At 41.4% G+C, this 26,064-nt stretch overlaps 1 protein-coding gene across 12 annotated transcripts in view; it reads left to right on the top strand.

The window, feature by feature from the left end:
* The window catches only part of NTNG1 (netrin G1), a 207,033-nt gene that overhangs the window by 127,957 nt on the left and 53,012 nt on the right, over nt 1–26,064 (top strand). For all 12 annotated transcript variants that reach the window (XM_083620474.1, XM_083620469.1, XM_083620475.1 and 9 more), the window contains exons 4-5: nt 7,185–7,357; nt 15,953–15,979. In XM_083620474.1, coding sequence (XP_083476600.1) covers nt 7,185–7,357; nt 15,953–15,979 — 200 coding nt within the window. The remainder of the gene's footprint in view (nt 1–7,184; nt 7,358–15,952; nt 15,980–26,064) is intronic.

The following is a 26,064-nucleotide window of genomic DNA, read 5'->3' as shown; positions in this document are numbered from 1 at the left end:
GATTTATTCCCACACAAAAACTAAGGCCTCTTCCTTGGGTGTTCCGGAATGCTTACGTAACTGCAAAAGAAAAAAGAAAAAAAGTTCTTACAGACAGAAAGGTATTTTAAAATATGTTCTGCCAAAATAATGAGAGTAGCAAAGATGTGTGGTCAAGAAAGCAAATAGACCCATCCAAGGAGGAAGAGCTGACCCCCCCCCCCCCCAGGATATTAGGCAGCAGTTTGGAGGTACTGGGAATTAAAACTGCATATTTTGTGTGCCATGAGTAAGACTTTCATGTACAGGTTTTCTCGGTTGGAGTAGGAAGACAGCGATCAGCTAGTTGTGGAAACAAACAGTGCCAAGATTTCCAGATACACAGCAAGCCACTGTTGAATTTCACCATCTCTGCTCTGACAAGGTGGCTGTTACAGTGACATATCATGAAAAGGAAGGTTTGCATCATACATGTAATGCGCACAACTTCCCCCAAGAAGCCTGGGAACTGTAGTTGGTTAATGGCTCTGGAAACCGTAGCTTTATGGAAGGGAAACCATAGTACCCAGACATGCTTTAAATGTGTGTTGGGTATGCTTTAAATGTACGCTGTGGATTTGCCCCAGAGGTGTGCAGAATGTGTGTCAACATCAGATTTTAGTAGCTGAAAGATGGCTCCCTCCCCTCTCTAAAACTCTCTCTTTAGAACAGGGGTGAGTAACAGGTGGCCCTCCAGACAGTGTTGGACTATAGCTCCCATCATCCTTGGTCATTACCTATGATGGCTGGGGTTTATGGAAGTTGGAGGTTTTGTGAGTTTTAGGAGCAAGAAAAAAGTCTAGGCAATTGCTTGACTGTCCATCATTTTATTTAGATGGAATAATACTGTGGGTTAGCATTTTGGTTACTCTGGACCAAGGGGTAGCCAATATGGCGCCATCCGGATATTGTTGGAATACAACTGCCATGATCCCTGACCAATAGGTTTTCTGGCTGGGGCTGATCAGAGTTGTAGTTCAGCAACTTCTGGAGGACCCAATGTTGGGCTGGGCAGAAAAAGAGCAAGAATGCATGTGTTTAATAGCAAACCTAGCTTAGACTAGAAGGAAAACAAAGACTTCATGGTATCATTTGACCCTCTCCAAATGTCTTCATTAGATCCTTTGTTCACCTCCAAGTCTTGGCCTCTGTCCCCACTTTACCACCCTCTGGAGTTGGCCATTAGCCAAATCTATATTTGCAACCTCCACTGCTGGACACAAGCATAGTTTAATAAGAGCAATTGAATTATCCTCAAATCATGTGGTTGCGCTGTTTGTTGGTTACCATCTTGTAGTACCCCAGAGGAAGGAAAGAGATTGCTATCAAAGCGAGTTGGATTCCTTTTTAGCCTCAAGCCATTATCTAATTGTGAAATATAATCATCATTATTTTGAGCTCTTTTTTATAAACAGCTGGAAATGGGTCTTTATGTTCTCTCTTTCATATCTTTGTATTTTCTCAGTTTCTCATCAGCATGAAAGAAGTCAGCCTAGCTTTTCATCTTTTCCTACAGAGGAGTGCTTTGGGGGATGGGAGTCTGGCCATGTACAAAGGCTTCTGAAGGCTTTGGAGATTTGGGTGTCCATTTAGCTTTAGTCTTAGTGTAATGCCAGCATTTGGGGTTTAGGTAGACACAAAAGATGGGGGTGAATTTGGGGATTAAGATAGAATTGAGATAAATATCTGGTCTAAGCAAATGTGAGGTGCTGGAGTTTGTTTGGGGTTTTGAATAAATGGCTAGCTTTGCCCAAAGGGATTTGTTGTTTGGACAGGTATTTGACATGTCCGAAGGGATGGGTTTTTTCATAATTTGGCTGGGTGTGTGACCTTATGATCTAGATATATATCTTACCTGGCTTGAAAAATAGAAGCATTTTGTGACCTAGGTGGAAACCAAATTGATGGATGGCCTCAGTTAGAATAGAGTCTGGTAACTGTGGGTTTTAGTTAGCCAAATCAGTCATCATTTCTGTTTCAGTGTATCTGAAGTATGCATGCACACGAAAGCTTATACCCAGAACAAACTTAGTTGGTCTCTAAGGTGCTACTGGACAATTTTATTTTATTTTATTTTATTTCCAAATCAGTCAGTCTTTTTAGCAGACGAAGCTCAATAATAGGGCTCTCTAATCCAAGTCCAGTTGAACTTTGGCCCAGTTCTGATGCAAACTTTTTCCACAGAAGCCAGCATGTTGCAATCCAACAGAATGTTTTCCACTTCTTTGACATCTCTGAATGAGACAAATGACTGTATTGTGTTTTGCTAGTCACCGCAAATGAATCAAGATGAGCTCCAAAGTATTTTTTTATATATTGTTTTTGTTTTATACTTCATCCGGTCCATGGGAGGGGGTGGGATAAAAATTCAAAGAAATATATATTGCTTATAAGAGACTTAAAATATTGTTAAACCAAAGTTGTTGTTTTTTATGGAAATAATCAATTAGATAATGAAGACAACTAACAGATGGGTGGTTTAGATGTGCTCTGCAATGGAGTCTTGCTTTCAAGAAAAGCCAATGGATATTTACATTTTTCTGATTTCTGTCCACTTACACTTCAGAGGCAGAATCCAGAATTCTCTCTTTTGGCATGTACATCCTTCAAACATTCATAAGCCCATCACTGAATATATACTTCTTAGCTGAGCTGAGCGTGCATTGGCTTCCTTTATCCATTCATTATGCATCATTCTCTCTAGTACACAAGTCATTTTTGTAGCTGTAGAATGAATTTCCTCACAATGACATGCACAGAATTTACTAGAGTAGTTTGGCTGCATCTCACTAGATTGATAAAGATATAGAGAGCCCCATGTTCAGAAGGCAGTGCTTTTCAGTATGCAGCACAAAATGCTATTGCTGTCCTCTTATTATCTCTCAGAGTATGAATCTCTTGCTATGTCCTATGGAATCTAAGGTCAAACAGAGACTGATTCCCAGAACTCTGAACTTCTCACAAAAATTAGACATGGGATTTTTAGCCAATAATCCCTGCCTCAAAAATCACAGGATGTAATGCTTCCCATTATTTATATCCTCCCGTTTACGGTGGTTGTTGTATGAAATCATAACCTACTCAGGTCAAAGGGAATTCTCCCCTAAACTGAATATATTCATCTGCATCCTCCTGATGGCCTTTTTGTTTTAACTGAATAAGAAATTAAATGTAGTTGAGGCTGAACGAAGGAGGTCGTGTTGGAGCATGAGACAAACAGTGATCCAAAACACCAAGCCTGTGCTGGCTACTTCAGAGATTAGTTGTCTGGGAGAACAAGACTGAAGGAAGAAGCCATGATAACTAATTGCAACAAAAGCCTTTAAGAAGAAGAAGCTTCTGGCTTTCCCTGCCAATCTCTACAAGCCTGAGCCCGCCCCCCATCCCCAAGTCTCAAGGCGTAGAATTTATTTTTATTTTGCAAATATGTATGTGACTTAGCAGAGCCTCATTTATTGTAGCTAATGTAACTGCAGTGTACCTAATATAAGTGCAGTGAAGAATGTGCAGAAACACCACTAACATGCACAGTCACGTTAAAACATTGAGCATAGATGCATAGAATTGTAGAGTTAGAAGGGACCACGACGGTCATCTAGTCCAATCCCCTACCTGTGAACACACAGATAGCATGATCAGGTGAGTTTGCACATTTCCCAGGCAATATGCATTTCTTCCGAGGAATGCTGGAGAATGTACACAAGTGGGTAATGTCAACAGAATACTGCATAAACTGGCCAAGTAGTGTCTTCATTCAGTACAGGTGCGTTATGCATGTTACATATGAAAGTTACATAGAAGCGCTGTCCGTTTATAGGGCAATACACAAACCATTTCACACTCTCCAGCATCCATTGGTAATTAGCTGTATTAACTAGGGGAAGGTGTAAGAACTCCTTTTGGTACTGTTAACTTATGCACGTCCATGTGAATGTAAGCAAAGTTGTTTGAACACATTTTGCCCATCAGATCACATAGACTGAGCATGCTGGGACTACAGGACTGTTTGCTGTTTTTACAACAATTTGACTATTGCTGTGTAGTCAAAAACATGACAGTTGCCTTACATGCACCCTCATATCACACAAGTGTAGAAGCATGCATCTTATCCATAGCCCCTTTTGGTACAAATAGTCCTAATTCATCTTGTGTTTGCACCTCCAGAATACTGCATAGAGGAAGGAGCATTTGAGCACCTTGAGCTGCTTAACACCATTAGAGACTATTACTCCTGTAACTGTTATGTAGGACTTAATGCAATGGTCTTTCCAAGCCCTGCTCCCTTTTAAATGGGAGTCCTGGGAACTGGAACTGGGATCTTTTGCATGCAGGTTGTGTGCTATGCCACTAAATTATGGGCTCATGAGAGTAGGTGGGTTCTGCTGAGAGTTTATCCGGATCATGGTGCTTTCATAATATTTTAACAGGAGCTCTTGCAAACCTCTATGAGGTCTGTTTCTTTTTGACTTTGCTCTTCCAACTCTTAGAAATCAAAGCTGTAGATGTGGTGAGTTTTCTTACTCATTTTGAACATAGAAACCTGTTATTTGAAAACTCAGTGGAATGAAAGGAAACGTAGTACTGGTAGAACAAAAATGCAATGGCAGATCTATGCTCGGATCCTGCCTTCATACATGCATACGTTAAAAAAAAAAAAGACACAACCAATCTGAACAATTTCCACATAAAAGAACAAGTTCTAAAAGTAAGATACAGAAAAAGAACAACACACCCAACAAAACCCTGTAAGACCAGGTCTTCCAGGACTCACAGCCAAAATGGTTGTGCTTCCCATATACACCTGGTTAGCCACTGTGAGAACAGGATGCTGGACTAGATGGGCCATTGGCCTGATCCAGTAGGCTCTTCTTATGTTCAAGGTTTTTTTAAAGTGCTTGTGGGGGGGGGGGGATGCCACCTGGCTTCATATCAGGCAGCAAAATATCTGATGACTCTTCATTTATAACACCTCATAGAACCTCTCCGATTTCCAGATTTTCCATTCTTTACCTATTTTAATCGGTATTTTATTTTATTTTTGTTTTTTGTCAGGAACTGAGCAGTGTTTTTGTTTATATTTAAAGCCATTCTGTAAATGTGTGCGAAGAAAACAAGCCTTTTATAAGGCAATCTAGCACCACTAATAGAGAACAATTAAACTTTCTGCTTAGCGGAGCCTCATTTATAAACCTGTTTACAGGGATTTCCCACCACCCTCGCACACCCATTTTAATTAAAAGGGAAAAGGTGTTTGTTAATATTTCTAGCTGGAATGAGGTATTATAGCAGCCATTCTTGAGAGCATCATTTACTTAAGCCACAGGTGAAATGCAAACTGCATGTACCAGGTTACCAATTCTATCTGCCATTATCCTGAATTCCTTAAAGATGCCATAAGTTGGCTTTGCCCTGAGGATATATGTGTGGGTTGCTACTTGCCTCAGGTCAAATTTCCCTTAAATGGAAGTCAGGTTTGGCAGCTGTTCATTTGCACTTGCTATTTAAAAAAAAAAAAATGCTTGCCCCTTCCGCCTTGCCCTAATTACTAGTCACTCCTTGGAACAGGTGACAAATGCCCACAGAAGAATCTTTCCAACCACCAGATGTAAAATCGTTAGGAAAATAATCAACCAGAGTTGCTAAATACCTGGGCACCTCTCCAACATGTATCTGAAGGCGATTTTAAACCATTTCTGACATCTACTGGAAAGAAATAACAATGCTTTCATGCTGATAAAATGAGCTTTTTCATTTTGAACGCATCTTCAGTTCTTGGGGGATTTTTGGGTGTTCATTAAGAGGCTTTGGGTTCATTAAAGGACTTTGGTCCATATTCTGGTTCAGTCCATTTCAATTTGCATACTTATAGCACAGTAGAATACATTGTTCTTTTTATTTTATTTTTTGCCCCAATAGCCTGGGGCCAATGTCTAAAATTAAAATAACCAGAACTTTTCCAAACCACTTATTGATGCAAAAGGTTTCCCTTGAGGTGGTCATGGTATGATGGTTAAGAGCTCAAGTTTCCGGATCAAGTTAGTTGCATATAGGAGCATTTTTGCAAGTCCCATTTCATTCTGAAAGGGGTGGGGAAACAAAATTCTATTGACTTGATCACCATATTCCCCCCTCCGCCTCACAATAATGCAGTGAGGTTGTCCCTTAGAGCTTCCTGCCCTGTTCTCATAGCTCATTGCCTCTTCCATCCACCAGTGTTGACAAACAATGGAGTTTCATTTAGCATGAACTGAGTGGAGATTTATCCAAGGAGACTTCTTTTTTCTTCTTTTTTTTTTGCCCCCTGCCCACCAAAAGTTAAAGAATCTTGCATCTTTCCCAAAATATAGTATTTCAAGAAATGCCCTCCCTGCTTTTTGTCACCTGCAAATAGGATGGAGATTTTTTGGAAGCTGCATTCCCTCAGCCTCTTTCAGTTTGATGCCACTTAGAACTGTCAAGCCTTCCCCCCCCCCCACACACACACACAGAGTCCCAGGTGCTTTGAGGCCCATGCAGAGTTTGTCTGAGGCCTAGGACGACTGGGAGACACAGGGATTGGCATGACAGTGTAAGTCCAGCAGGCCTCTGGGCAGCTTAGCCCTCCAAGGCCTGGGGCAAGTATACCTGGCTGCCCCCCCCCCCCCCGCTCCTCTGCACAGGTCTGGGTGCTATAGCTCAGAGACATTCAGAGAATTCCCTGTTGGTACCTCATTGCTATACAGCCACATCACAGAACTCCCAATTTCCAAGCTTTCTGGAGATGGAGGAATTACAATTTAAGCCAGTTAAGTCTTTAGTTAAGTTTGTTCTTCATAGGATTGGGATATAATATACAATTGTTAATTATAAGGAGCTATTTTGATTTGAGCACAGGGCTTAAGAGAACCAGATCTGAAAGTTTTGATGTAGTTACTTTTTGTTTGATTAGTACACACCAAACAGCAATATCCCAACTGTCACAGCATTTATGTATGAAAGCAATTTGAAACAGTGCTGGGAGGCTTAAAAAAACAACAACAAACCAACAGAAGTTAAACCAGCAACAACAAGAGCAGAGTGTTTTGTTATGTAGATGTTTCTTGCCAAGAGCTGGTCTTCAGTTTGGAGAACAACATCCTGAAATGAAATCTCCACTTGTGATAACACCTTGCCTTTTCTTTTGTTAGGTGCAAGTGTAATCTCCATGCCACCGGCTGCAGAGAAGAAAACAAAAAATTGTTATGTGAATGTGAGCACAACACAACAGGCCCAGACTGTGGGAAATGCAAGAAGAACTATCAGGGGCGGCCTTGGAGTGCAGGCTCATATCTTCCCATTCCTAAGGGCACGGCAAATATCTGTGAGTACTTATGCACAGCAGAACTGCCACGGTAGTGATGATACGTTTTGGCCTCTGGCCTTGTGGGTAAAAAAAATGATCCTAAGAGAGCACATCAGCCAAACTCAAAACATCCTAAAACATTATAGCTTAAAGGAGTAATAGAACTTTAACCAGTCATGTGCGTGTTTATTTGGGAGCAAATGAACAGGCACATTACCACTATGTTTGGTGGGTTTATTCCCAAGTAAGTGTGCAAAGGATTAGAAGCTAAACTTTAAAAAACCCAGCCCTGCCTGGTGTTTTTTTAAAATAACCTCAAAATTGTGATATCCACTCATATGTAGCATTTTAATAAATGTAAGTGCCAAATTTCCTTCTCCACATATTTCATACTTGTTATCGCATTCAGTGGAATGCCAACATCTCATTCTTTGGGCATTCTTAATGTAGTTTGGTCATTTGAAATTTCTATTGTTCATTTCCTGTTCACATGATAAGCCTATAACAGAATCACTGTGTAAACAAGTGGTTCCCAATTAGGGTTCCACGGCCCCATCCCTTGCCTCTCCCCAACTAAATTCTTGTCATTTTTGTCCGATAATATCACAGATTTTATGGTCTTGTGAGATTTTTCAATAAGTTAGCCAAAATCGGTTTTGAAATCACACCGCAATAACGATTTTGACCCAGCAATACACAGCAATGTATTGCTCCTCGTGTGAGGGAGGGCAGGGCAGCCGATTCCGAGGCCCTGCCTTCCCCTCACGCTGATGGAGAACAGAGCAGCTGATCGCCCTCACTTCAAGGGACCAGGCACTACCTTCCCCTGGCACTGAGGCGGAGCATTTTCCCTCAGTCAGCAGGAAAGCAGCAGCAGCCACAGTAGATGTACATCTTCGCTGGTGCCACTGAAGGTGGCCTGATGCACCCCCATCCCTTCCCACTCAAACCATGCAGTGAAGGTGACTTTGCTTCCTCTCCTTCCTTCACCTGCCAGATCTCTGCGACTGCTCCTTCCTTCATCCCCACGCCTGATCTCCCATTTCAGACGTCGTGATATATCGGAATATCATGCTGTTTAGCTGCTGATATATCACAATGTTGGAAACCAGATATTGCTCAGCCCTAGTCTGTTTTTTTAGTATACCTAAAATCCTTTGCTTATTCGGGGCTACCCCACATTTTGTTCAGAAACTTGCTTTGCAGAGGTAACAACCATGGAGTTATCAAAATTTTCAAAAGTAGGGTGTCCGTGGCTTGGCTTTTTAAAAATAAGGGGACCTCAGTAATAAGCTGATTTGGAACAACTGGTGTAAACTATTACATTTATATCCCACCCTTCCTCAAACATGATCAAGGCAATGTTTGTTGTTTCCCCCACTCATATTATCCTTTGAACAATCCTGTGAGGTAGGTTGGCTGAAATAGTGGCCCAGGGTCCAGTGAGCTTCATGGCTGAGCAGGGATTTGGACCTGGGTGTCTCCAGTTGGAGTCCAACACCCCAACCCCATTGGTAGTCAATGTGGTGCCCTCTACAACTCCCATTGTTCTTGACCGTTGGCCTTTCTTGCTGGGACTGATGAGAGTTGAGCCAAACATCTGGGGTCATATTCAGACTAAACCCATTGAAATAAATAGACCTAAGTTGGGTGTTGATCTAAATGGGCCTACTCTGAGCAAAAGGGACGCAGGTGACACTGTGGTCTAAACCACTGAGCCTAGGGCTTGCCGATCGGAAGGTTGGTGGTTTGAATCCCCGCGACGGGGTGAGCTCCCATTGCTCGGTCCCGGTTCCTGCCAACCTAGCAGTTCGAAAGCACGTAAAAGTGCAAGTAGATAAATAAGTACCGCTCCGGCGGAAAGGTAAACAGCATTTCTGTGCAGTGCTCTGGTTTTGCCAGAAGCAGCTTAGTCATGCTGGCCACATGACCCGGAAAAACTGTCTGCAGACAAACGTTGGTTCCCTCTGCCAGTAAAGCAAGATGAGCGCCACAACCCCAGAGTCATTTGCGACTGGACCTAACTGTCAGGGTTCCTTTACCTTTACCTTTACCTTTACCTTTACCTTTACTCTGAGCAAAAGTTAGTTTGCTAACTGCTCCCTAACTATTACTTTCACTGGCCTACACTAGCTTGCGCAGGTTCATACTTTCATGCAAAAGAGGCATAAAGGTAAAGGGACCCCTGTCCAGTCGTGGCCAGCTCTGGGGTTGCGGCGCTCATCTCACTTTACTGACCGAGGGAGCCGGCATACTTCTTCCGGGTCATGTGGCCAGCATGACTAAGCCGCTTCTGGCGAACCAGAGCAGCACACAGAAACACCGTTTACCTTCCCCCGCTGAAGCAGTACCTATTTATCTACTTGCACTTTGATGTGCTTTCGAACTGCTAGGTTGGCAGGAGTAGGGACTGAGCAACGGGAGCTCACCCCATCGCGGAGATTTGAACCGCTGATCGGCAAGCCCTAGGCTCTGTGGTTTAGACCACAGCGCCACCCGCGTCCCTAACAGAGGCATACAAACCTCCAAATAAAAATGCAGAAACAGTTTCATCTGTGACATAGATAATATGGCATCAAGAATCCTATTCAACCAAGTGTAACAGGGCATATCTTACAGCTGCTGCCTAACCATGATAAACAACTGCCTGTGAGCTACTCCTTGTTACAAATAGGTCATCACAGAAGACCAGTGGTTTTGCTTGAGTTTGTTTCTATGGTATTACTAGGTGCTGCATCTCTGCTCGCTTTGCTCGCCAACCCCACAATTAATCTCCTAGAGCTTCCCCTTCCTACCCCATGCAACGAACAAGCTCACATTTCACCATCCTTACTCCATTTCTGATGCCACTTTTCTGCAGCCCTGCATTGTACCCATTTTCACCCTCACCCCACTGTCCTCACCCCTTCCTTTTATGCAGCACCCACTGCTTGCACACAACCACCATGGTAGCCTCCTGAATATTCCTCCTCTCTCACATTGCAACCACTAGGCACCCTTTTCACCTTCCCCCCATTATGAAGCAACCATCCTCTCCTATTCTGCAGACACATTCATGCCCCTGCTTCCTCTTTTCTGCAAGCCTCCCTTTGCACCCTCATTTTCACCTTCACATACACACACGCACGCACACCTCATTCTGCCTGCTTTTCTCAGTTCTCCCTTTTACAAAGACTAGCCCCACTGCCATGCACATCCTTACACTTTACTGTGCAATTGGATTGTGCCTGGCATTGGACGCTGGGTTAGATTCAAGTGTGGCATATGGTCTCAAGAGCTCCTCTTTTTTTATTTACATTCATGGATCGTTGGTATACAGTATATGCCTTATTTTGTTCCCCAAACAGCCATGTAAAACCCACATCCAATGATCGTTACTTGGATCCAGTTATGTTAAGCTTGTACACTGTGCTTTTCATCTACTTCCTGCTTTTCACGCAGGAACTTCTTTTTGCATGTGTGGATGGCACCCAGTATTATGGTCTGCTTGCTGGACCAGGATAAATGCTTAACCAAAAGTACTAATATTCAGTTATTTGAAAATGATGAGCATGATACAGCCAAAGTTAAGTACTCTGAAGTCCTAACAGTTTAAATGGGAGAGATTAAAGCTGGTGCTTAATTCTCTCTTTTAAATCAATGGGACTTATAAGTGCTTAGCTTTTGGCTGGATCATTTCATGCACATTCATCCCTCTGACTAATAGTATTGAGAGCAGCACAATACAGACTTCAGATTGGGGACAGGAAGAGGTACAAAAAGAAGAAAGGAACATAAAAAAGCAAGAAATCCATGAAACTGTTCTGCCATGCAGGCAAGCGAGTTATACATTAACTCGGATCCTTGCTAATTTGACTTATGTACCTAAATCCCTCAGAGGGAGAGGGGTGGGGGAAAGGAGCAAGCAGAGAATAAGCCATCAAACCTTTTTGGAGTAGAAGTTATTAGTTGCTTTTTATAAAAAGTCCGGAGTTTTGCCCTGTATAAAAGTAAAAAAAAATCTGGCTTTGGAAATAACCATTCACTGAAAAGTTATTTTGAAGAAACAGGGTTATGTGCCGCAGCTAAATGAAAAGTTAAAGGAAAAAAACAGCAGCAATGTGCCATGTTCCGAATGTTATCTCGCACTTCAAAGCAGCAGCTGTGAGGAATCAAACCTCCAAAATGAATATCACAGGAAGCAGGACCTTATCAAGTTTAATGTGAAAGTAATAGACTAAGTAACAAACCATGAAGTGTGGGCAGGGAGGGCATGAAATTATGATAAAATTCCTACCAGGCAGGGGGGAAGTGAACCTTCAAAAAGAAGGGAAAAACATTTTGTAAGAGCATTAACTTTTAGAAAAACAGACACTTTGGATCACAGAGTTAATACTTTAAAGCTATGTTCACGATACATTTTGAAATTCACAGGATTCCCCCCTCCCTCCTCGCACAGAGAATTCACAGCCTAGAAAAGGCTTCAGAATCACTCAGCTTGAGTGATGCTGCATGGAAAAACACAGTTCCTCAGCATCCAACTCTGCTCTGCCTCTCAGTTGCTCCTTGTAGACAGGAGCATCCTACATCCTTTATACAGCTGTCCAGGTGTCTCCCTAGTGATTGAGTCCCTCTTATACATAGACACTCTCAAGCTCTTGCAATGCAATATATACTTCACAAATCTTAAACAAATACTTAGCATGCAGAGGTATCACTAAAGGGATTAGCAAACATGATCAGAGGCGGAGTTTTCCTGCATCTCTTGTACACCATCAAATTTCCACTAAAGTGGGGTTGCGGGTGAAATCTGGAGTGTTTTCAGCCAAACATGTGCTAGAAGATAAGAGCAAGTACCTTCAGACTTTCATCAGTCATGAACGTTGACTACCACACAATAAATCATAAGTCCTAGTGTCTGACCGAGCTGTCAAGCTCAGCTAAAATCTGGTACAGTTCTCCTTTGTTTTCTGCCTGTCCCTTTGCTTGAAGCACAATGTGATCTACCCTAGACAAACAAATTGGTAGGGGGGAAGTGGAAGAGGAGTTGATATCCTCAGATTTCTTGAAATCTTGGATTTTTCACAGCTGGTATATTACTGACATAAAGGGGGACAATGTGTGGTATATTTGTCTCAAAATATGTAGTATGGGCATTTATTAGGCCATGTGACTGGGGGAGAAACCCCTCCAGATTGATTGCAATCTTACGTTGCCTCACCTGCGATTTTGTATCATTTCCGGCATCTAACAAACAAACTTGTACAAATGTAGCAAACCAAACTGATTTTAGACGCAAAGGCTCAGAGAGGGATAGCTTTGCTCCTAATCATGACAATCCATCCAACCTTGAATTTGGCTTTCATTTGTACAAAAGTTACTCTGTCCCTTATGCCAGCCATGCTGCTAAGTATACTTCCCACAGGTGAGAAAACAGCATTGCCCATAGGTGTAGCGATAAGAAACTTATTCTGCATTGCAGATAATCTCACAGGAACCCAGGGTTTCAATAATAGAGTGTTATTTGCCTGCGGGAAGCCTTTCATATTGTAACATTATTGCAGAAACTTTTACTTGGGCTTCTTTTGTTTGTTTCTCTGCTTTTGCAACACTGTTTGGGTTTACTTGCTGCCTTGATTGTATGGTGTAATTTATTATTTTGGCACTGGAAACTGGCAATGCAAACTGGCTATTTTAATAATATAATTAACAGTTCTTAATGCATGGTATATAATTTTGAGACATTTAGCTGCCTCGTCAAACCATTCAGCTATTTGTTTGTGTATTTTTCTTTGCAACTCATTATAAATATATTCTACCAGCTAAAGCATCAGTGTTCCTGATGCAAACCTGTTTTCTTTGGGACTTTTTTATCTGACAACTCTCATCACACAAAGAGATGGATGCATGTAGAATATCTTCTCCTCCTTCTCCTCCTCCTGCAAAGCATGTTTGCATGTTACAGTGCAGTATATTGGTTGCGGGTGTTGAAAAGGAACGAATCACTTGATGCAAATTGATGCAAATAACTGTTATGATCAGGCAAATGTTTCTAATCTCAATGAAAAATGGCCACTTGGAAGAAACTTTCAGCCAATCGCATTGGGCTCTTCCACGCTTCCACTTCTCCGAAGCCTAAAAAGCATGGGTCCGAGAGTTTTTCCACTTGCCCCATGCTTTCCAGGCATGGGTCCACTTGCCCCACTGCATTCCCCAGGAAAACCTGTTCTTTACTGCTGAACTGGAGCACAGAAAAGCTTTCCCCACGCTTTAGCCTCTCTGTTTCTGCAGCTCCTGGCCCCTTGTTCTTTCTTCTCCTCTTCAGTATTGCTATTTCTGGCCCCTTGCACCCCCTAGTCTCTGTTTCCACCTCCTCACACCCTGGTTCTCTCATTCCCCACACTCTAACCCAGTGGTTTCCAAACTTTTTCCCCCCTCTGGGCCATACCTGCATAATGAAAAGTTGCTCACGCCACACCAATTTTTTTTCCTTGCTAAGAACTACATTGGAAAACAAAAAGAAACAACAACTAGTGGTGCTTGATTTGTGACATAGAACGCAACAGCTTCATAATATGATCATGGGACTTCCAGAAGTATAAAGCAATGCAGTTAAATATGAACATGCATCATTCCCAAGATATAACAAGATATAACAACTTCCCAACAACTAGGTTTGTCCTCAGTATCGCTTGATGCTTTTTCTGTCATTTTGAAAATATATCTATCCATGTTTTGCAAATTAATATAAGTAGTACCTCGGAAATTGAATGGAATCCATTCTAGAAGTCTGTTCGACTTCCAAAACGTTTGGAAACCAAGGCCATTCGGGTTCCAAAGAACATTCGCAAACCAGAACACTCACTTCCGGGTTTGTGGCGATCGGGAGCCAAAATGTTTCACTCACAAGGGATCCAAAGTATGACTGCAGATGGATGGATGGATGGAGATGACAGATAGATAGATAGATAGATAGATAGATAGATAGATGATAGAATGTTATACTACACCAAAATGTTTAAATGTTTCTTTGTCCTTGAATCTTCCCAGCACACTTGCCATCCTCTCCAGTGTAGTGCAGCACACCCTTTGACAACCACTGCTCTAACCTCAATATTTCTTCAACATCACAGCCCCTAGTCTCACTCTTCCCCCTCCATCCCTTAACATCTATCCTACTCTCCCTTCATATCCGCTGGCCTTGCTCCTTCTCCTTCCCCACTACCTAAACACTCTCTCTCTCTCTCTCTCTCTCTCTCTCTCTCTCTCTCTCTCTGTGTGTGTGTGTGTGTGTGTGTGTCTGTCTGTCTGTCTGGGTCAAATGTGTCTGTGCCTCTGTTTCAAGTGAACCCCTGCCAATTTTTAACCCTGGCTTTGCCTACCTGCTCTGTCCTCTGCCTCTGCCCTGTTTTCCACCTGCACCAGCCTAGTAGTCAGCAGCCACCACTGAGGACAAGCCACCCTTCATAATACAATACCGAGGAGTTTGCTGTTGCCATTACCAAATTGTGAAACAGGAAAGCCAAATAGCTGTGATACAGATAATGAAGGTTAATGAGAGGAACGTATGCTCTGTTTGCAATTTCCAGTGATTTCTCACACGTTGGACATAAATAACATTCCCAAACGCCCACAAGTTCTGGCATGTATTAACCACTGTGGGAGCCTCCTACATAGCACCTGAACCTCATTGAAAATAAGGTCATTTTGAAGAATGCTCGATTGCATGAGATCATTAGCTGGCTGTTTTCCTAGCACGATATTGTCTGCAAGTGCAAAGAAATTAGAGGTGGGATGACTAACTGGCTTCAAATGATATTTTTATTTGATTTTTTTAAAAATCCTGTTGCTTTCTAAAGCCAGCAAGTGAAATATTTATTAATTACAAGTTGAGCATTTTGCAAGCAGTCACAAAGAATTGTTTCCTTTCTTGGAGTAACAGCCTTACCTCTGAGCATAAAAATGCTCATCTCCATATTCAGTGGCACTATTCAAAATCCAGAATTCAAAGGTATTAATGGGCAACTCCCCAACTTTAATTGAACTTGAGAGTAGTACAAAGATCATTATGAGCTATATGTTCTCTCTCTCACACACACGCATGTATATACACAATGTGGTTTAACTCTAGTAGGTTCAAAGCAAAGACAAAAGGTAACTATAATACAGTAAACAATTATCAACAGGTGGCCAAAGAAATCCATACTGCAACAATGGCAATATTTGTTGTATTACCTACATAAACATGAAATACAATTTTTGCCTGAAAGCAAGACAAATATGTTTGCTTGCTTACAAATGGCTTATATTTAATTTAATGTAATGTAATAGCTGCACAGAAACCCAGAATCTTCAGAAACAATTATTTCTTTGTTAACTGCTCCACTTTGCCCTTACACATGGAAGATTTGGATGAACTTAACAAGTGATGGAGGCACAGTTAAACACTTTTTAAAGTTCAGCAACATGTGCTTCATTCACCCATAGAATGCAGTGGGACTGTGAAATGCTTGCCTTTGGCTCGAACTTGCCCTTGGTGGTGCTGCTATAACAATGAAGTCTACTGATGCGGTAATATAAAATATACATCAATATATCTGCATCCCTAACCAAAATTCTCTCTTTTCTTTTCAGGTATGCCCAGTATTTCCAGCATTGGTAGTAAGTAATACAGAACAGACTTAGGCCAGCTTTGCTTGTTGTTCAGCCTCTGAAAATCTATTTTTCCAACATCTATTTCTGTTCTCCCTGAAACCTGCAGTTGTGGTAACTGGAGAAATATTACTAATATTCCTGCTGCATTTGCACATCATAGATATTTATGTTCAGAGGAACACACCTCATAACGCAACAGTCAGTGCAGATTGTGATCGCTAAACAGACATTTTTTTGCAAATTAAGGGATTTCAAATGATACACATCTAATATTTTTCAAGTTTGACAGTGAATGAAAGCAGAATCCTTTATTATTTGCTTTCAAACAAGCACAGCAGAGGAAACCAACTACTCTTCAAACTGCCAGGACTGTATTTAGAGATCCTTCACTATAGCCAGTCCAGATTACATTGAATATTTTTTTGTAATTGTTCCAAATTAGGTTCAAATCTGCAAACCACCCTGTTTATTTTTCTTTGAAGGGTGGCATAGATATCTGATAAGTCAATACTATCATTTTCCAGGACTAGAGGATAAGCATAATGGACATGATTTTCCTCCTGGGTGACCATACACTTGCTCATCCAGCTACGGCATGGTTTTGCTTAGCATTACATGCAGATGAGGCCAATAACTCCTGCTAGAGAAGATTTATAGAATGCCCTTCTCTAGACAATAAATAAAAGATGAAAACTGAAGGCACCTTGTCCCTGAAATGAGTATTTCTGTTCAACACCTTTTCTACATGTATAAGTTATCTCACTTTTTCCCTAAGTCAGATACTCAGGTTTTACTTAAGAAATCTGGCATGATCTCACAGTAAATAAATTTGGAACTTTATACTAAAGAATCCCAAGTGCTGATAAAGTGTACTCAGTCACTGAATGTCTTATACAGTAAAGTAGTGACGTGGGAAACGCAGCATATGCACTTTGGGAACAATCCTTTTTAATGCAAGTGCAGCGCTTATAGGCAGCGTAATCCCCATGAACTCCATAGGGTTAAAAAGTAATTCCCATAGGGCTAAATAGAGCCCCATTTTCACTCTCTCTATCTTGGCTTAAGTAGAGGCAGTGCTCAAGAGCATTATGGGGAAAGAGGAGTCTGTGCTCACTTCCTAAATCCTCCCTTCTGACTCTGTATGTGATGCAAATTAGAAACTAGCTAAGAGAAGGGAGTTTGTTTGGGAATGTGGAAAGTGTGCACAGGCCTTCTATTCTCCATGATGCTGTGATGCATGTGATCCACTTTACACAAAAGTAGGAAAGAGAGAAACAGGCCTTGGTAGATCTTTGCAGCCATGCTAGGAAGTATCGTATTTCTTTTCAGCACAAGCTTTAAACAAGTTAGTCAGATCTAGCTTCTCTCAATTTTAAATGCCACTGACTTCAACAGGAGAGTTAAGCACGTGCTTAAAACGAATGGGATTTAAATCCACTTTGGCTGGATTGTGTCCAGATTTTGTGCTATGCAGTACCCTTATGCATTTCTTAACTACCGACAGAAGATTTGCAATACCTGACATCTGGCTGAAAAACAGTGACCTGATAATTTATCAGCCGCATTTCTTCTTCTAAATTGAGAGGCCTGACTGTGCATTTATAAGCCAACTCAGTTTTCTCCAGCTCATAAATAGGCTTAGGGCTGATTTGTTAAGCACCACATAGCATGCTAAATGCATTCAAAACTAGCCTTGTCATGAATGCATGTGGTGCTCTTTGTCCATTTTTGTCCTGGCTTAAATGTTAAAGTAGCCATTTCCCTTGCAATGAAATTAGTGTTAGCATTATGCAGGAGGAAAGTGCTATGTATTTTTTCTGCCCTAGTATCCTCCTCAGCATAGTTCTGACTGCAAATGCACAGTGGTGTGAAGCCCTGACAATGAATCTGGTTGTGTTATTTGATGCAAAGAAAAGTGGGGAGGAGCCTAAGGGAAGCCAGGGGAGAAATCTTATGGTTCGTAGCCAAACAAAAATCCATTATCATAGCTAACAGAAATGGATAAATGGTAAAAATAGTTCTTGTGCTACAGACTGTTTGGTATTGTCTTGCATGCACTCGTGTGGTTGTGACATTCACTTTACACTCCCATATAGCTTTCTTCACTGCATTCGCCATCTCTGAGCATCAGCAGATGTTGGCCTTGGACTCTTAATTGGGAAACTCATATAGACTTGGATTAATCCAAGATGAACTGAAAGGATGCATTGCTGACCCCTTTGAATTTTGACACTTTTAGCAGTGGTGTAGTTAGTATCAATTGCCTTTGCTAAAAAGGGAATTGTTTCAGTTGTGCTAACCTTTCAGAGTCCCCCCAAGTCACAGGCCTACCAAAATAGTCAGTAGCTCATGTTATCTGTTAGTCCCTACAAAGGGGGGTGGGGTGGGCAATCAACCTTGCCTGCTCTCCTGAAGGTACTTCCTGCTTTGTACAGGTGGTCAGGTGACTATTGACAAATATGGCTTCTTCAAATTTGTTGCATAGCCTTAGTTCACAAATAATCCCTTTTAGATACCCTTAAGAGGAAATGTGGAATAGGTTTCACTTCAACAAGTGTTCATTCAAATATGAGCACTTTTTGATGCATAAAATACCATTCATAAATAATAGAGGGTTGCATCCAAGTTATACTTAGAGGAGACACATTGAAATTGATGCACCTACATTAGACATGCCTATTAATTTCAGTGGGTGTGCTCTGAGTAGGACTAACAGTGAATACAACCCAGTGTTTTCCCCATTCTGATCTACTGAGATTCACTGGACTGCAAATTGTGTGTGTTCACACACACATGCCAAACAAGATTAATAACACCAGGCTGCTTTAATGGATTCTGTGTGATTTCTTCTTTTGTCTATGCTAATGCAATATTTGTGTTCATTCCAGGAGGTTTTTCCTCTCTCAGCTGGGAATAGATTATTCTCAGGTAGTGCATTTAATATCGCTTGCTAGAAAACACTGAACTGCGTATATTGGCTTCTGTATGCCTGGAGCTTTTGCTCAGTTTAGTGGAGAGAGGGGGAAAATGAACACAAAACATCCAGCATACAAAGAAAATCCATTGCAACAGATGTTCATGTATCATCCATAAGACTAAGATGATCAAAAGCATGCCCAAGGAAGAATAAAATATGTATATATTGGTGCGTAACATATATGTATAATTCTGTATTCACTTTGATCTCAAAGGATCTTGTATTAAAGCAGCACATCATTAATGTTTAAGTGCAATGCAAAGAGTGGTTGTTAAGTAAACACATCCTTTCTGATCATCTACACAAAAAATTAAATCAGAGCTTTCCCCATTAAGGTCATTTGTACCTGCTGTTGTCTATCAATTGAATAAGAGGTTCTTTGATCATTTCCAGCACATTTGATTCCAACGCTGATCTTTTCAGCACTGGCTTGGGGGCGGGGGGATAGCTGATAGTGAGATGGTTAGCAATTAATGAGTCCCAAAACCAATTTCAGAATACTGTAAAGCTTTTATGATCAGTTATGCCTACAGAGCACCTTACTTTGACCATCGTTAAATAATCATGGTATAGACGAACCTGTCAAAAATACTTTTGAGACTGAACACTGAAGATTAAAGTCCATTCCTTCATGCCTTCCCTTTTACACATTTTCTGCACTCAACCAGCAATTCAGGGGTGTTCTATGCATTATGTAGATGAGGTTGAAACTGCACTGCATCACTTCAGACAGTAGCCATATTTTTCACATGTCCCATGTAACTACACCGGAGCGTGTCATAAACTAGGACATCAGAGAAAGAACTGTGCTGAAACTGTTCTTCCGATGCACTGGCTTACTACATACAGTGAGTATATTTCATGTAAAAAAAATTGTGGTTTTTTTTTAAGTGACACTACTATTTAACAAGTGAAGTACCGCAGTCCATAATTCTCTCTCAATCATATACCACCCTATTAGCTTATTCTCTGTAAAGTGTAGATTGGGCTATACGCCACCACTTATGAACCCTTCTCTATTACAAAATGTGACAAAGTGGAACCCACCACCGCACCTTGCTGTGTGCACACTGCCTGTTTGGCCAGGGTGTTTCTCTGGTTCCCTGCCTTCCATCTCAATGTTGTCACTGCCTGTCACATCTATGTGGCCACACTCGTCGTGGTAGAGGAAAGCCATCACCCCTGAACCACCCCCCTCCTGGAATTTCAAAGCCCTGATTTGAACCAGTTGTTTGTTAGCAAACTACTGCATCTAATCTGTATTCCGCAGTACACCATGACACTAATTATGCTAAGTAGTTTGTTAGAAAGTGCACAATTACGCAGAAAATAGGATTGACATGATGCACAGATAGTTTTGTGGGGGTGATTACCACCTCCGAAGCTATCGCTGACAGAGAAGTCAGAGTTTAGAAACAAACAATGTACTGAAGTAGCAAATGCAATCAAAGTCAGCAGACGTTAAATCTGATGTTTGCAGTCGTGTCATTTTTCCTCCAATTACCTCTTTCAGAAACACAGTAGGGCCCTCTCCTGTGGAACAAACTGCAGACCACCAAGAATAATGTTCCACACTTCCCCAGACAATAGGGCATTACAATACATGTCCAGTTTCCTTGTGACCACAGGATATTGGAGATTGTAGAATACTCGTAGTAGTATGTTTAAGTACATATATATTGTTACATGCTACCCTAATCTCCAAGCAATGTGATATTCCAGAGGTTAATGTGCTTACTCAGCGTCAGTGTTTCCTCTTGAAAATTAGGAAACTGTGGTGTCTTTAGGCTTATTTATACATCTATACAACCCAAGCCTATGAAGGAGGGGTTAACAGCATACACACCCCAAGAGGTTCTGACTTCTCCCATAGCCACAGCAGCCTTGGTTTTAAGGACGCCTCAACCATTGTTCTCAAATGTTGCTCTCTGACACTCTCTCCAGCCCGCTACTTACAATATCTGTTGCATAACTCCGATCTCCAATTTTAAGAACCCGCTCACCGAACTGACTGGAGAACTGGGCCAAAACAAACAAAATGAATTTCAGTAGGGACAAATGTAAGGTTCTACAGTTAGGCAGGAAGAACCAGCTGTGCAAATATAAGACGGGGATGAGGCACCTGGCTTGCCCGTAGTAAATGTGAAAAGGATCTAGGAGGTCTTAGTAAACCACAAGCTTCACATGAGTCAGCAATGTGATGCAGAAGAAAGAAAGAAAAAAGCTAATGCTATTCTAGGCTGCATCAATAGAAGTGTAGTGTCCCAATCAAGGGAAGTAATATTTTATTCTGTGTCCAGTTCTGGGTGCTACAATTTAAGAAGAATGTTGACAAGCTGGAACGTGCGCAGAGGAAGACAACCAAGATGATCAAGGGTCTGGAAACCAAGCCTTATGAGGAACGGTTGAGGGAGTTCCAGTATGTTGAACTTGGAAAAGAGGAGAGTAAAAGGAGATAAAATAGCCATCTTCAGATATCTAAGGGGTGTCACACGGAAGATGGAGAAAGCTTAATTTCTCCTGCTTTAGAGGACAGAACTCAATCCAATGGATTCAAGTTTTAAGAAATGAGATTCTGACTAAACATCAGGAAGAACTTTCTGACAATACTATGTATTCTAGTAGATAGTGTCAAAAACTCATTAAGCCAGGACTAGGTTCCTCTGTGAGGTGATAGCTTGGGGGTAATGAGTGATTAGGATGACAAATGATCAAGGGCAAATCTCATTTGCAAATGAGTAGGCACACGCTCTCCTTCAACTGAGAATCTCAGAATTGTGGAGTTCAAAGGGGCCCCAAGGGCCATCTAGTCCAACCCCCTGTAATGCAGGAATCTCAATTTGATCATACATGGCAGATGGTAATCCAACCTCTGCTTTAAAACCTCCAAGGAAGGAGAGCCCACCACCTCTCATGGGAGTCTGTTCCACTGCCAACCAACTCTTATTCTAGTACACAGCTCAAATGCACACATGGGCCTAGCCACCAGTTTTAACACCAAATTGTAATTACCGTATTTTTCGCTCTATCAGACGCACCAGACCATAAGACGCACCTAGTTTTTGGAGGAGGAAAACAAGGGAAAAAAATATTCTGAATCCCAGAAGCCAGAACAGCAAGAGGGATCGCTGCACAGCGAAAGCAGCAATCCCTCTTGCTGTTCTGGCTTCTGGGATAGCTGCGCAGCCTGCATTCGCTCCATAAGACGCACACACATTTCCCCTTACTTTTTAGGAGGGAAAAAGGGAGTCTTATAGAGCAAAAAATACGATATATTCTAACACCGATTAGACCCAGGAATTTAGGGTGTCTAGCACACACACTCATAACAATATACAGATTGAATAGCAAGAATGCAGGCAGCACTGCTAACCACAATCCAGGACCAATAGAGCAACCCAAAAGCTGTAGGACGCCACTACAATTTTTCTAACCAAGCTTGAAAATCAAATGCATATGAAAGAAAGAGAAAGAAAAATCTACTTCCTTCTGGGCCTCCCCTTCCCCTCATTCACATCTGTGCAAACCATCTGAAGCCGCAAAATGGAACTGGAGATGAGACAGAGGAATCACCTCCCCAAATGCTCATGGAAAGAGTAAAAGACATGGACACGACACACATATCTTACAACCTATTGGCTGCAAGACACATGGTGCAGACTTAGGATAAAATTTTAAACACAGTTGAAGGTCCAAGACCTATGAACAGGATCTCCCTCTTAAAGTAACAGCAATAACAGTCAATGTCGTAATAGCAATAGTTATAGGCAGACAAGTCCGTTCCTGGCTGCTGGACTCAGGAAGGGAGGATTCAGTCATTTATGCCACACTATTTTCCTTGATTAAATTTCTCCTACACTACATAGGAGAAGGGGAGAAATTTGGTTCACATTTTAATGTGAGCAATGTAGTTTACACTTTCCCAAGTATTAAGTGACTCTTTCTTCAAGTGGCATTCCGTTCTCCATCCAAAAATTGTGATACAAAAATACATATATTAGGCAAAATGACATACACGTCAGATCTGCTTTCTGCAGTTCAGGAGAAACTGCTTGCAAAAATGTATAAATTAGGCAAAATTCTGTTAAAATGTGTTTAGTAGGAGAAGGGATGCAAAAATGCAGATAAATTCCTGTGCAGACTTTTCCCCCTCTTATTTTGCAAATAAGGAAAGGGGATGAACCAAATTTAAGGTTGAGAAAATGAGAAAGTGAAATTGACGTGTTAATTGACATATCTACTCTGGTCATAATATATAGTATTTGTACAAGAAATATGGTGATGATGCTGTTGTTTTGGAAAAACTAACTGATGATTGTCCTTTTCAGAAAATACTGCTTATGGCATTAGTTTGAGTAAGACTTAAGAGTAGACAATTGCACCAAAATGTGTCCTTGCCTAGACTTGCTTCTAAAAATGGATAGACGTTTATGACCATGCAAAGCGAAGCATGAAGTTTGGACTCTAAAATCTGCCAAACATTCTAAAACCATGTTAGGAAGTATATCGGAGTCAATTCTCAAAACCAGCTTACTACTACTTCATGTTTTCCACTTGAAAAAGAACAATTGTCCCTTTACTGCATGAGTGGCTGTGGATCAGCAATCACTAAGTGTTGTTTTGTACAGTGAAAGGCAGTTGTCTTTAGAAAGCTGGCAATGTGGTAAACCAACCAATAGCAAAGTCCCTATGCCACAGGGAATTATGGGTGTGTGTGTCTGGGGGTATCGTGGTAACAGAAGGTGCTGTGTTTGGCCAGGGTGCTATAAAGGACCCATCCCAACACATACACCACCACCACAACAACACCACACACAAACACACGAGGGCGGGGACACACAACTGTTTTCCAATTAGTCCTCATTGAGATATCAAACCTAATATACTTTGCAGGCCATGTTGACATTTATCATTGTACTACTATATTAATAGACTCCACACTGGGGTGAAGGATAGGATATAAATACATTTCATAAACAATGAAAAAGATAAATTAATATTGTATGTAAGGCTGGCACCAATTCTGAAGAGCCCTGCCGCCCACCCAGCAAAGTGCTCTCCAAGAACCACGTCCAACACTAGAGGCTGAAGGATTTATAAACAAACAAACAGTCCACTCTTATGCATATTTATTTAGAAGTAATTGCCTCTAAGTTGAGAGGGAGATAGGCCCATTTATGGAGTCGGATCCAATATGTATAATAGGAGCTAGCAACGTGGTTGCTGCCGCCGCCACTGTGGTTTATCCCGCACCACTAGAGGTTCATGTAAAGTTTCCCTCAATTAAAGCTGCATACATAACATACATTTAAAGCACTTCCCCCAAGAGAATCCTGGGAACTGTCCTTCACAGAACTACAACTGCTAGCACCTTTCCGAGACTACAGTTCCTAGGACTCTTGGGGGGGGGGGTCACCACCCCACACAAGTGATCAATTGTGGCCAAGAGTCATTGTGTGGCATGGATGTCACTGAAGCCATGCGTTAAGGGCTCAATCCTATGTACACTTACCTAGGAGTAAGTCCTATTGAATTCAGGTAGAGTTACATCTAAGTAAATATACACGGAATTACACTGAAGGGCATCTAACTCCTAAGTAAGCATAAATGGCTTAGGCCAGGATTCAACTAAGTTGTTGCATAAGTGGAACGAAGTCCGCTCATACAAAGGGACTTTCCCTGTTCTCCTCCCTCTGTACCTCCTAAATCTTCCCTGGAAGTTTGGGGAACTCACAGAAGAGGTTTAGGTGGGTTTGAGGGAGATAAGGAAAGCCCAGTTGCATGAGAAGACCTCCTTCTGTTCATACATACCCTACTTACAACTATGTTGAATTCCACCCTTTCGGGTGCAACATAGGGTGAAGGGAGTTGTTTACAGGCAACCCCCATTTTAGGCACGCACACACAGCACTAAAATTGGAAGTGACCCAGAAACATTATAAAATACATCACTAGAAGGGTGGAACGGGGTTTGGCAGAGCAGAGCAGGGGCAGAATGAGGTGTTTAGATTGCACATGATTTCACGCAAGCACGCAGTGACTTGGAACTCAACTCCCACGCAAATCGGGAGGTGCCTGTTTTTGTTAAGAACTGTGTGTTTTGTTTTCTTCAAATGTGATCATATGGGAGCTGTTACATACCCAATATAATTTTCTTTGATTTGACACCATCTTCAATTGCAGGTAAATGTTGAAACTAGGGTATACTACTGATTTAGTAGTTCTAATCAAGATAATTTCTGTTTGCATTAGAAGATTTTCAATTATCCTAACCATTTCGTTTGCTCAGTAATAAATAATACTGCCTATGACGTTGACAACTGGCTAAAACAAGCCTAGACAGGCCGCCTCTTCTGGCTTTAGTGGTTGCTTGGTGTGCAAAAAATAACAATCTGCAGGTGACACTTTTCACAGCATGGAGAAAAATATAATCACTTGCTAATGTCTGAACGACAAGCTGCTGTTAAAGTCACAGCTACGGTCATCGGTTACAATATTGGCAAGCCTAGTTGTCTTCAGCATAATAATTCACACTAATGAGATGTACAAATTGACTGTATACTGCACACATACATTAATTAACCAGATATGGAAAAAGATTTGTAGAGAATGAAGTAAAAAGGAGGGGGCAGCAACAGAAAAGGCTTTCCAGCACCTCTGTCCCAAGTAAAAAAAGCTATATTCGGAGAAAAATGCTACTGATATCATGTGCTAAATGCTGGGTTGTTACACTCTAAATTACATTCACCCTCATTTTAAATAAAGCATACCCATAAGAAACAGATCTGTTGGCTGCAGTCCTAACCCCACTTACCTGGGAGTAAGGTCTGCTGAATTTACTTCTGAGTAGATATGGTTAGAATTGCATTATTAACTCCTAGTTACATAAAGCTTGCTTGTGTCATGTTAGCATTTTTTTCAAACCAGACGGTTTCAAATGAAACTTTCTTTTTTAAAAAAAGCTTTTTAATTTTAATTTTTTTAACTGTGTTTTCTTAAACTGCTCTGATCCTGCTACTAGAATTATGAGATACTGGAAAGGGAAGCAATAACCATTCTGCAAGGTGGGCTGTTTCGTCAGTATGGTGGCAAGTCGACCACATAACTTGAGGCC

The sequence above is a fragment of the Podarcis filfolensis genome (genome assembly GCF_964270895.1).
Source record: "Podarcis filfolensis genome assembly, chromosome: 6".
NCBI classification, from domain to species: Eukaryota; Metazoa; Chordata; class Lepidosauria; order Squamata; family Lacertidae; genus Podarcis; species Podarcis filfolensis.
This window is presented reverse-complemented; position numbering and strand designations above follow the sequence as displayed.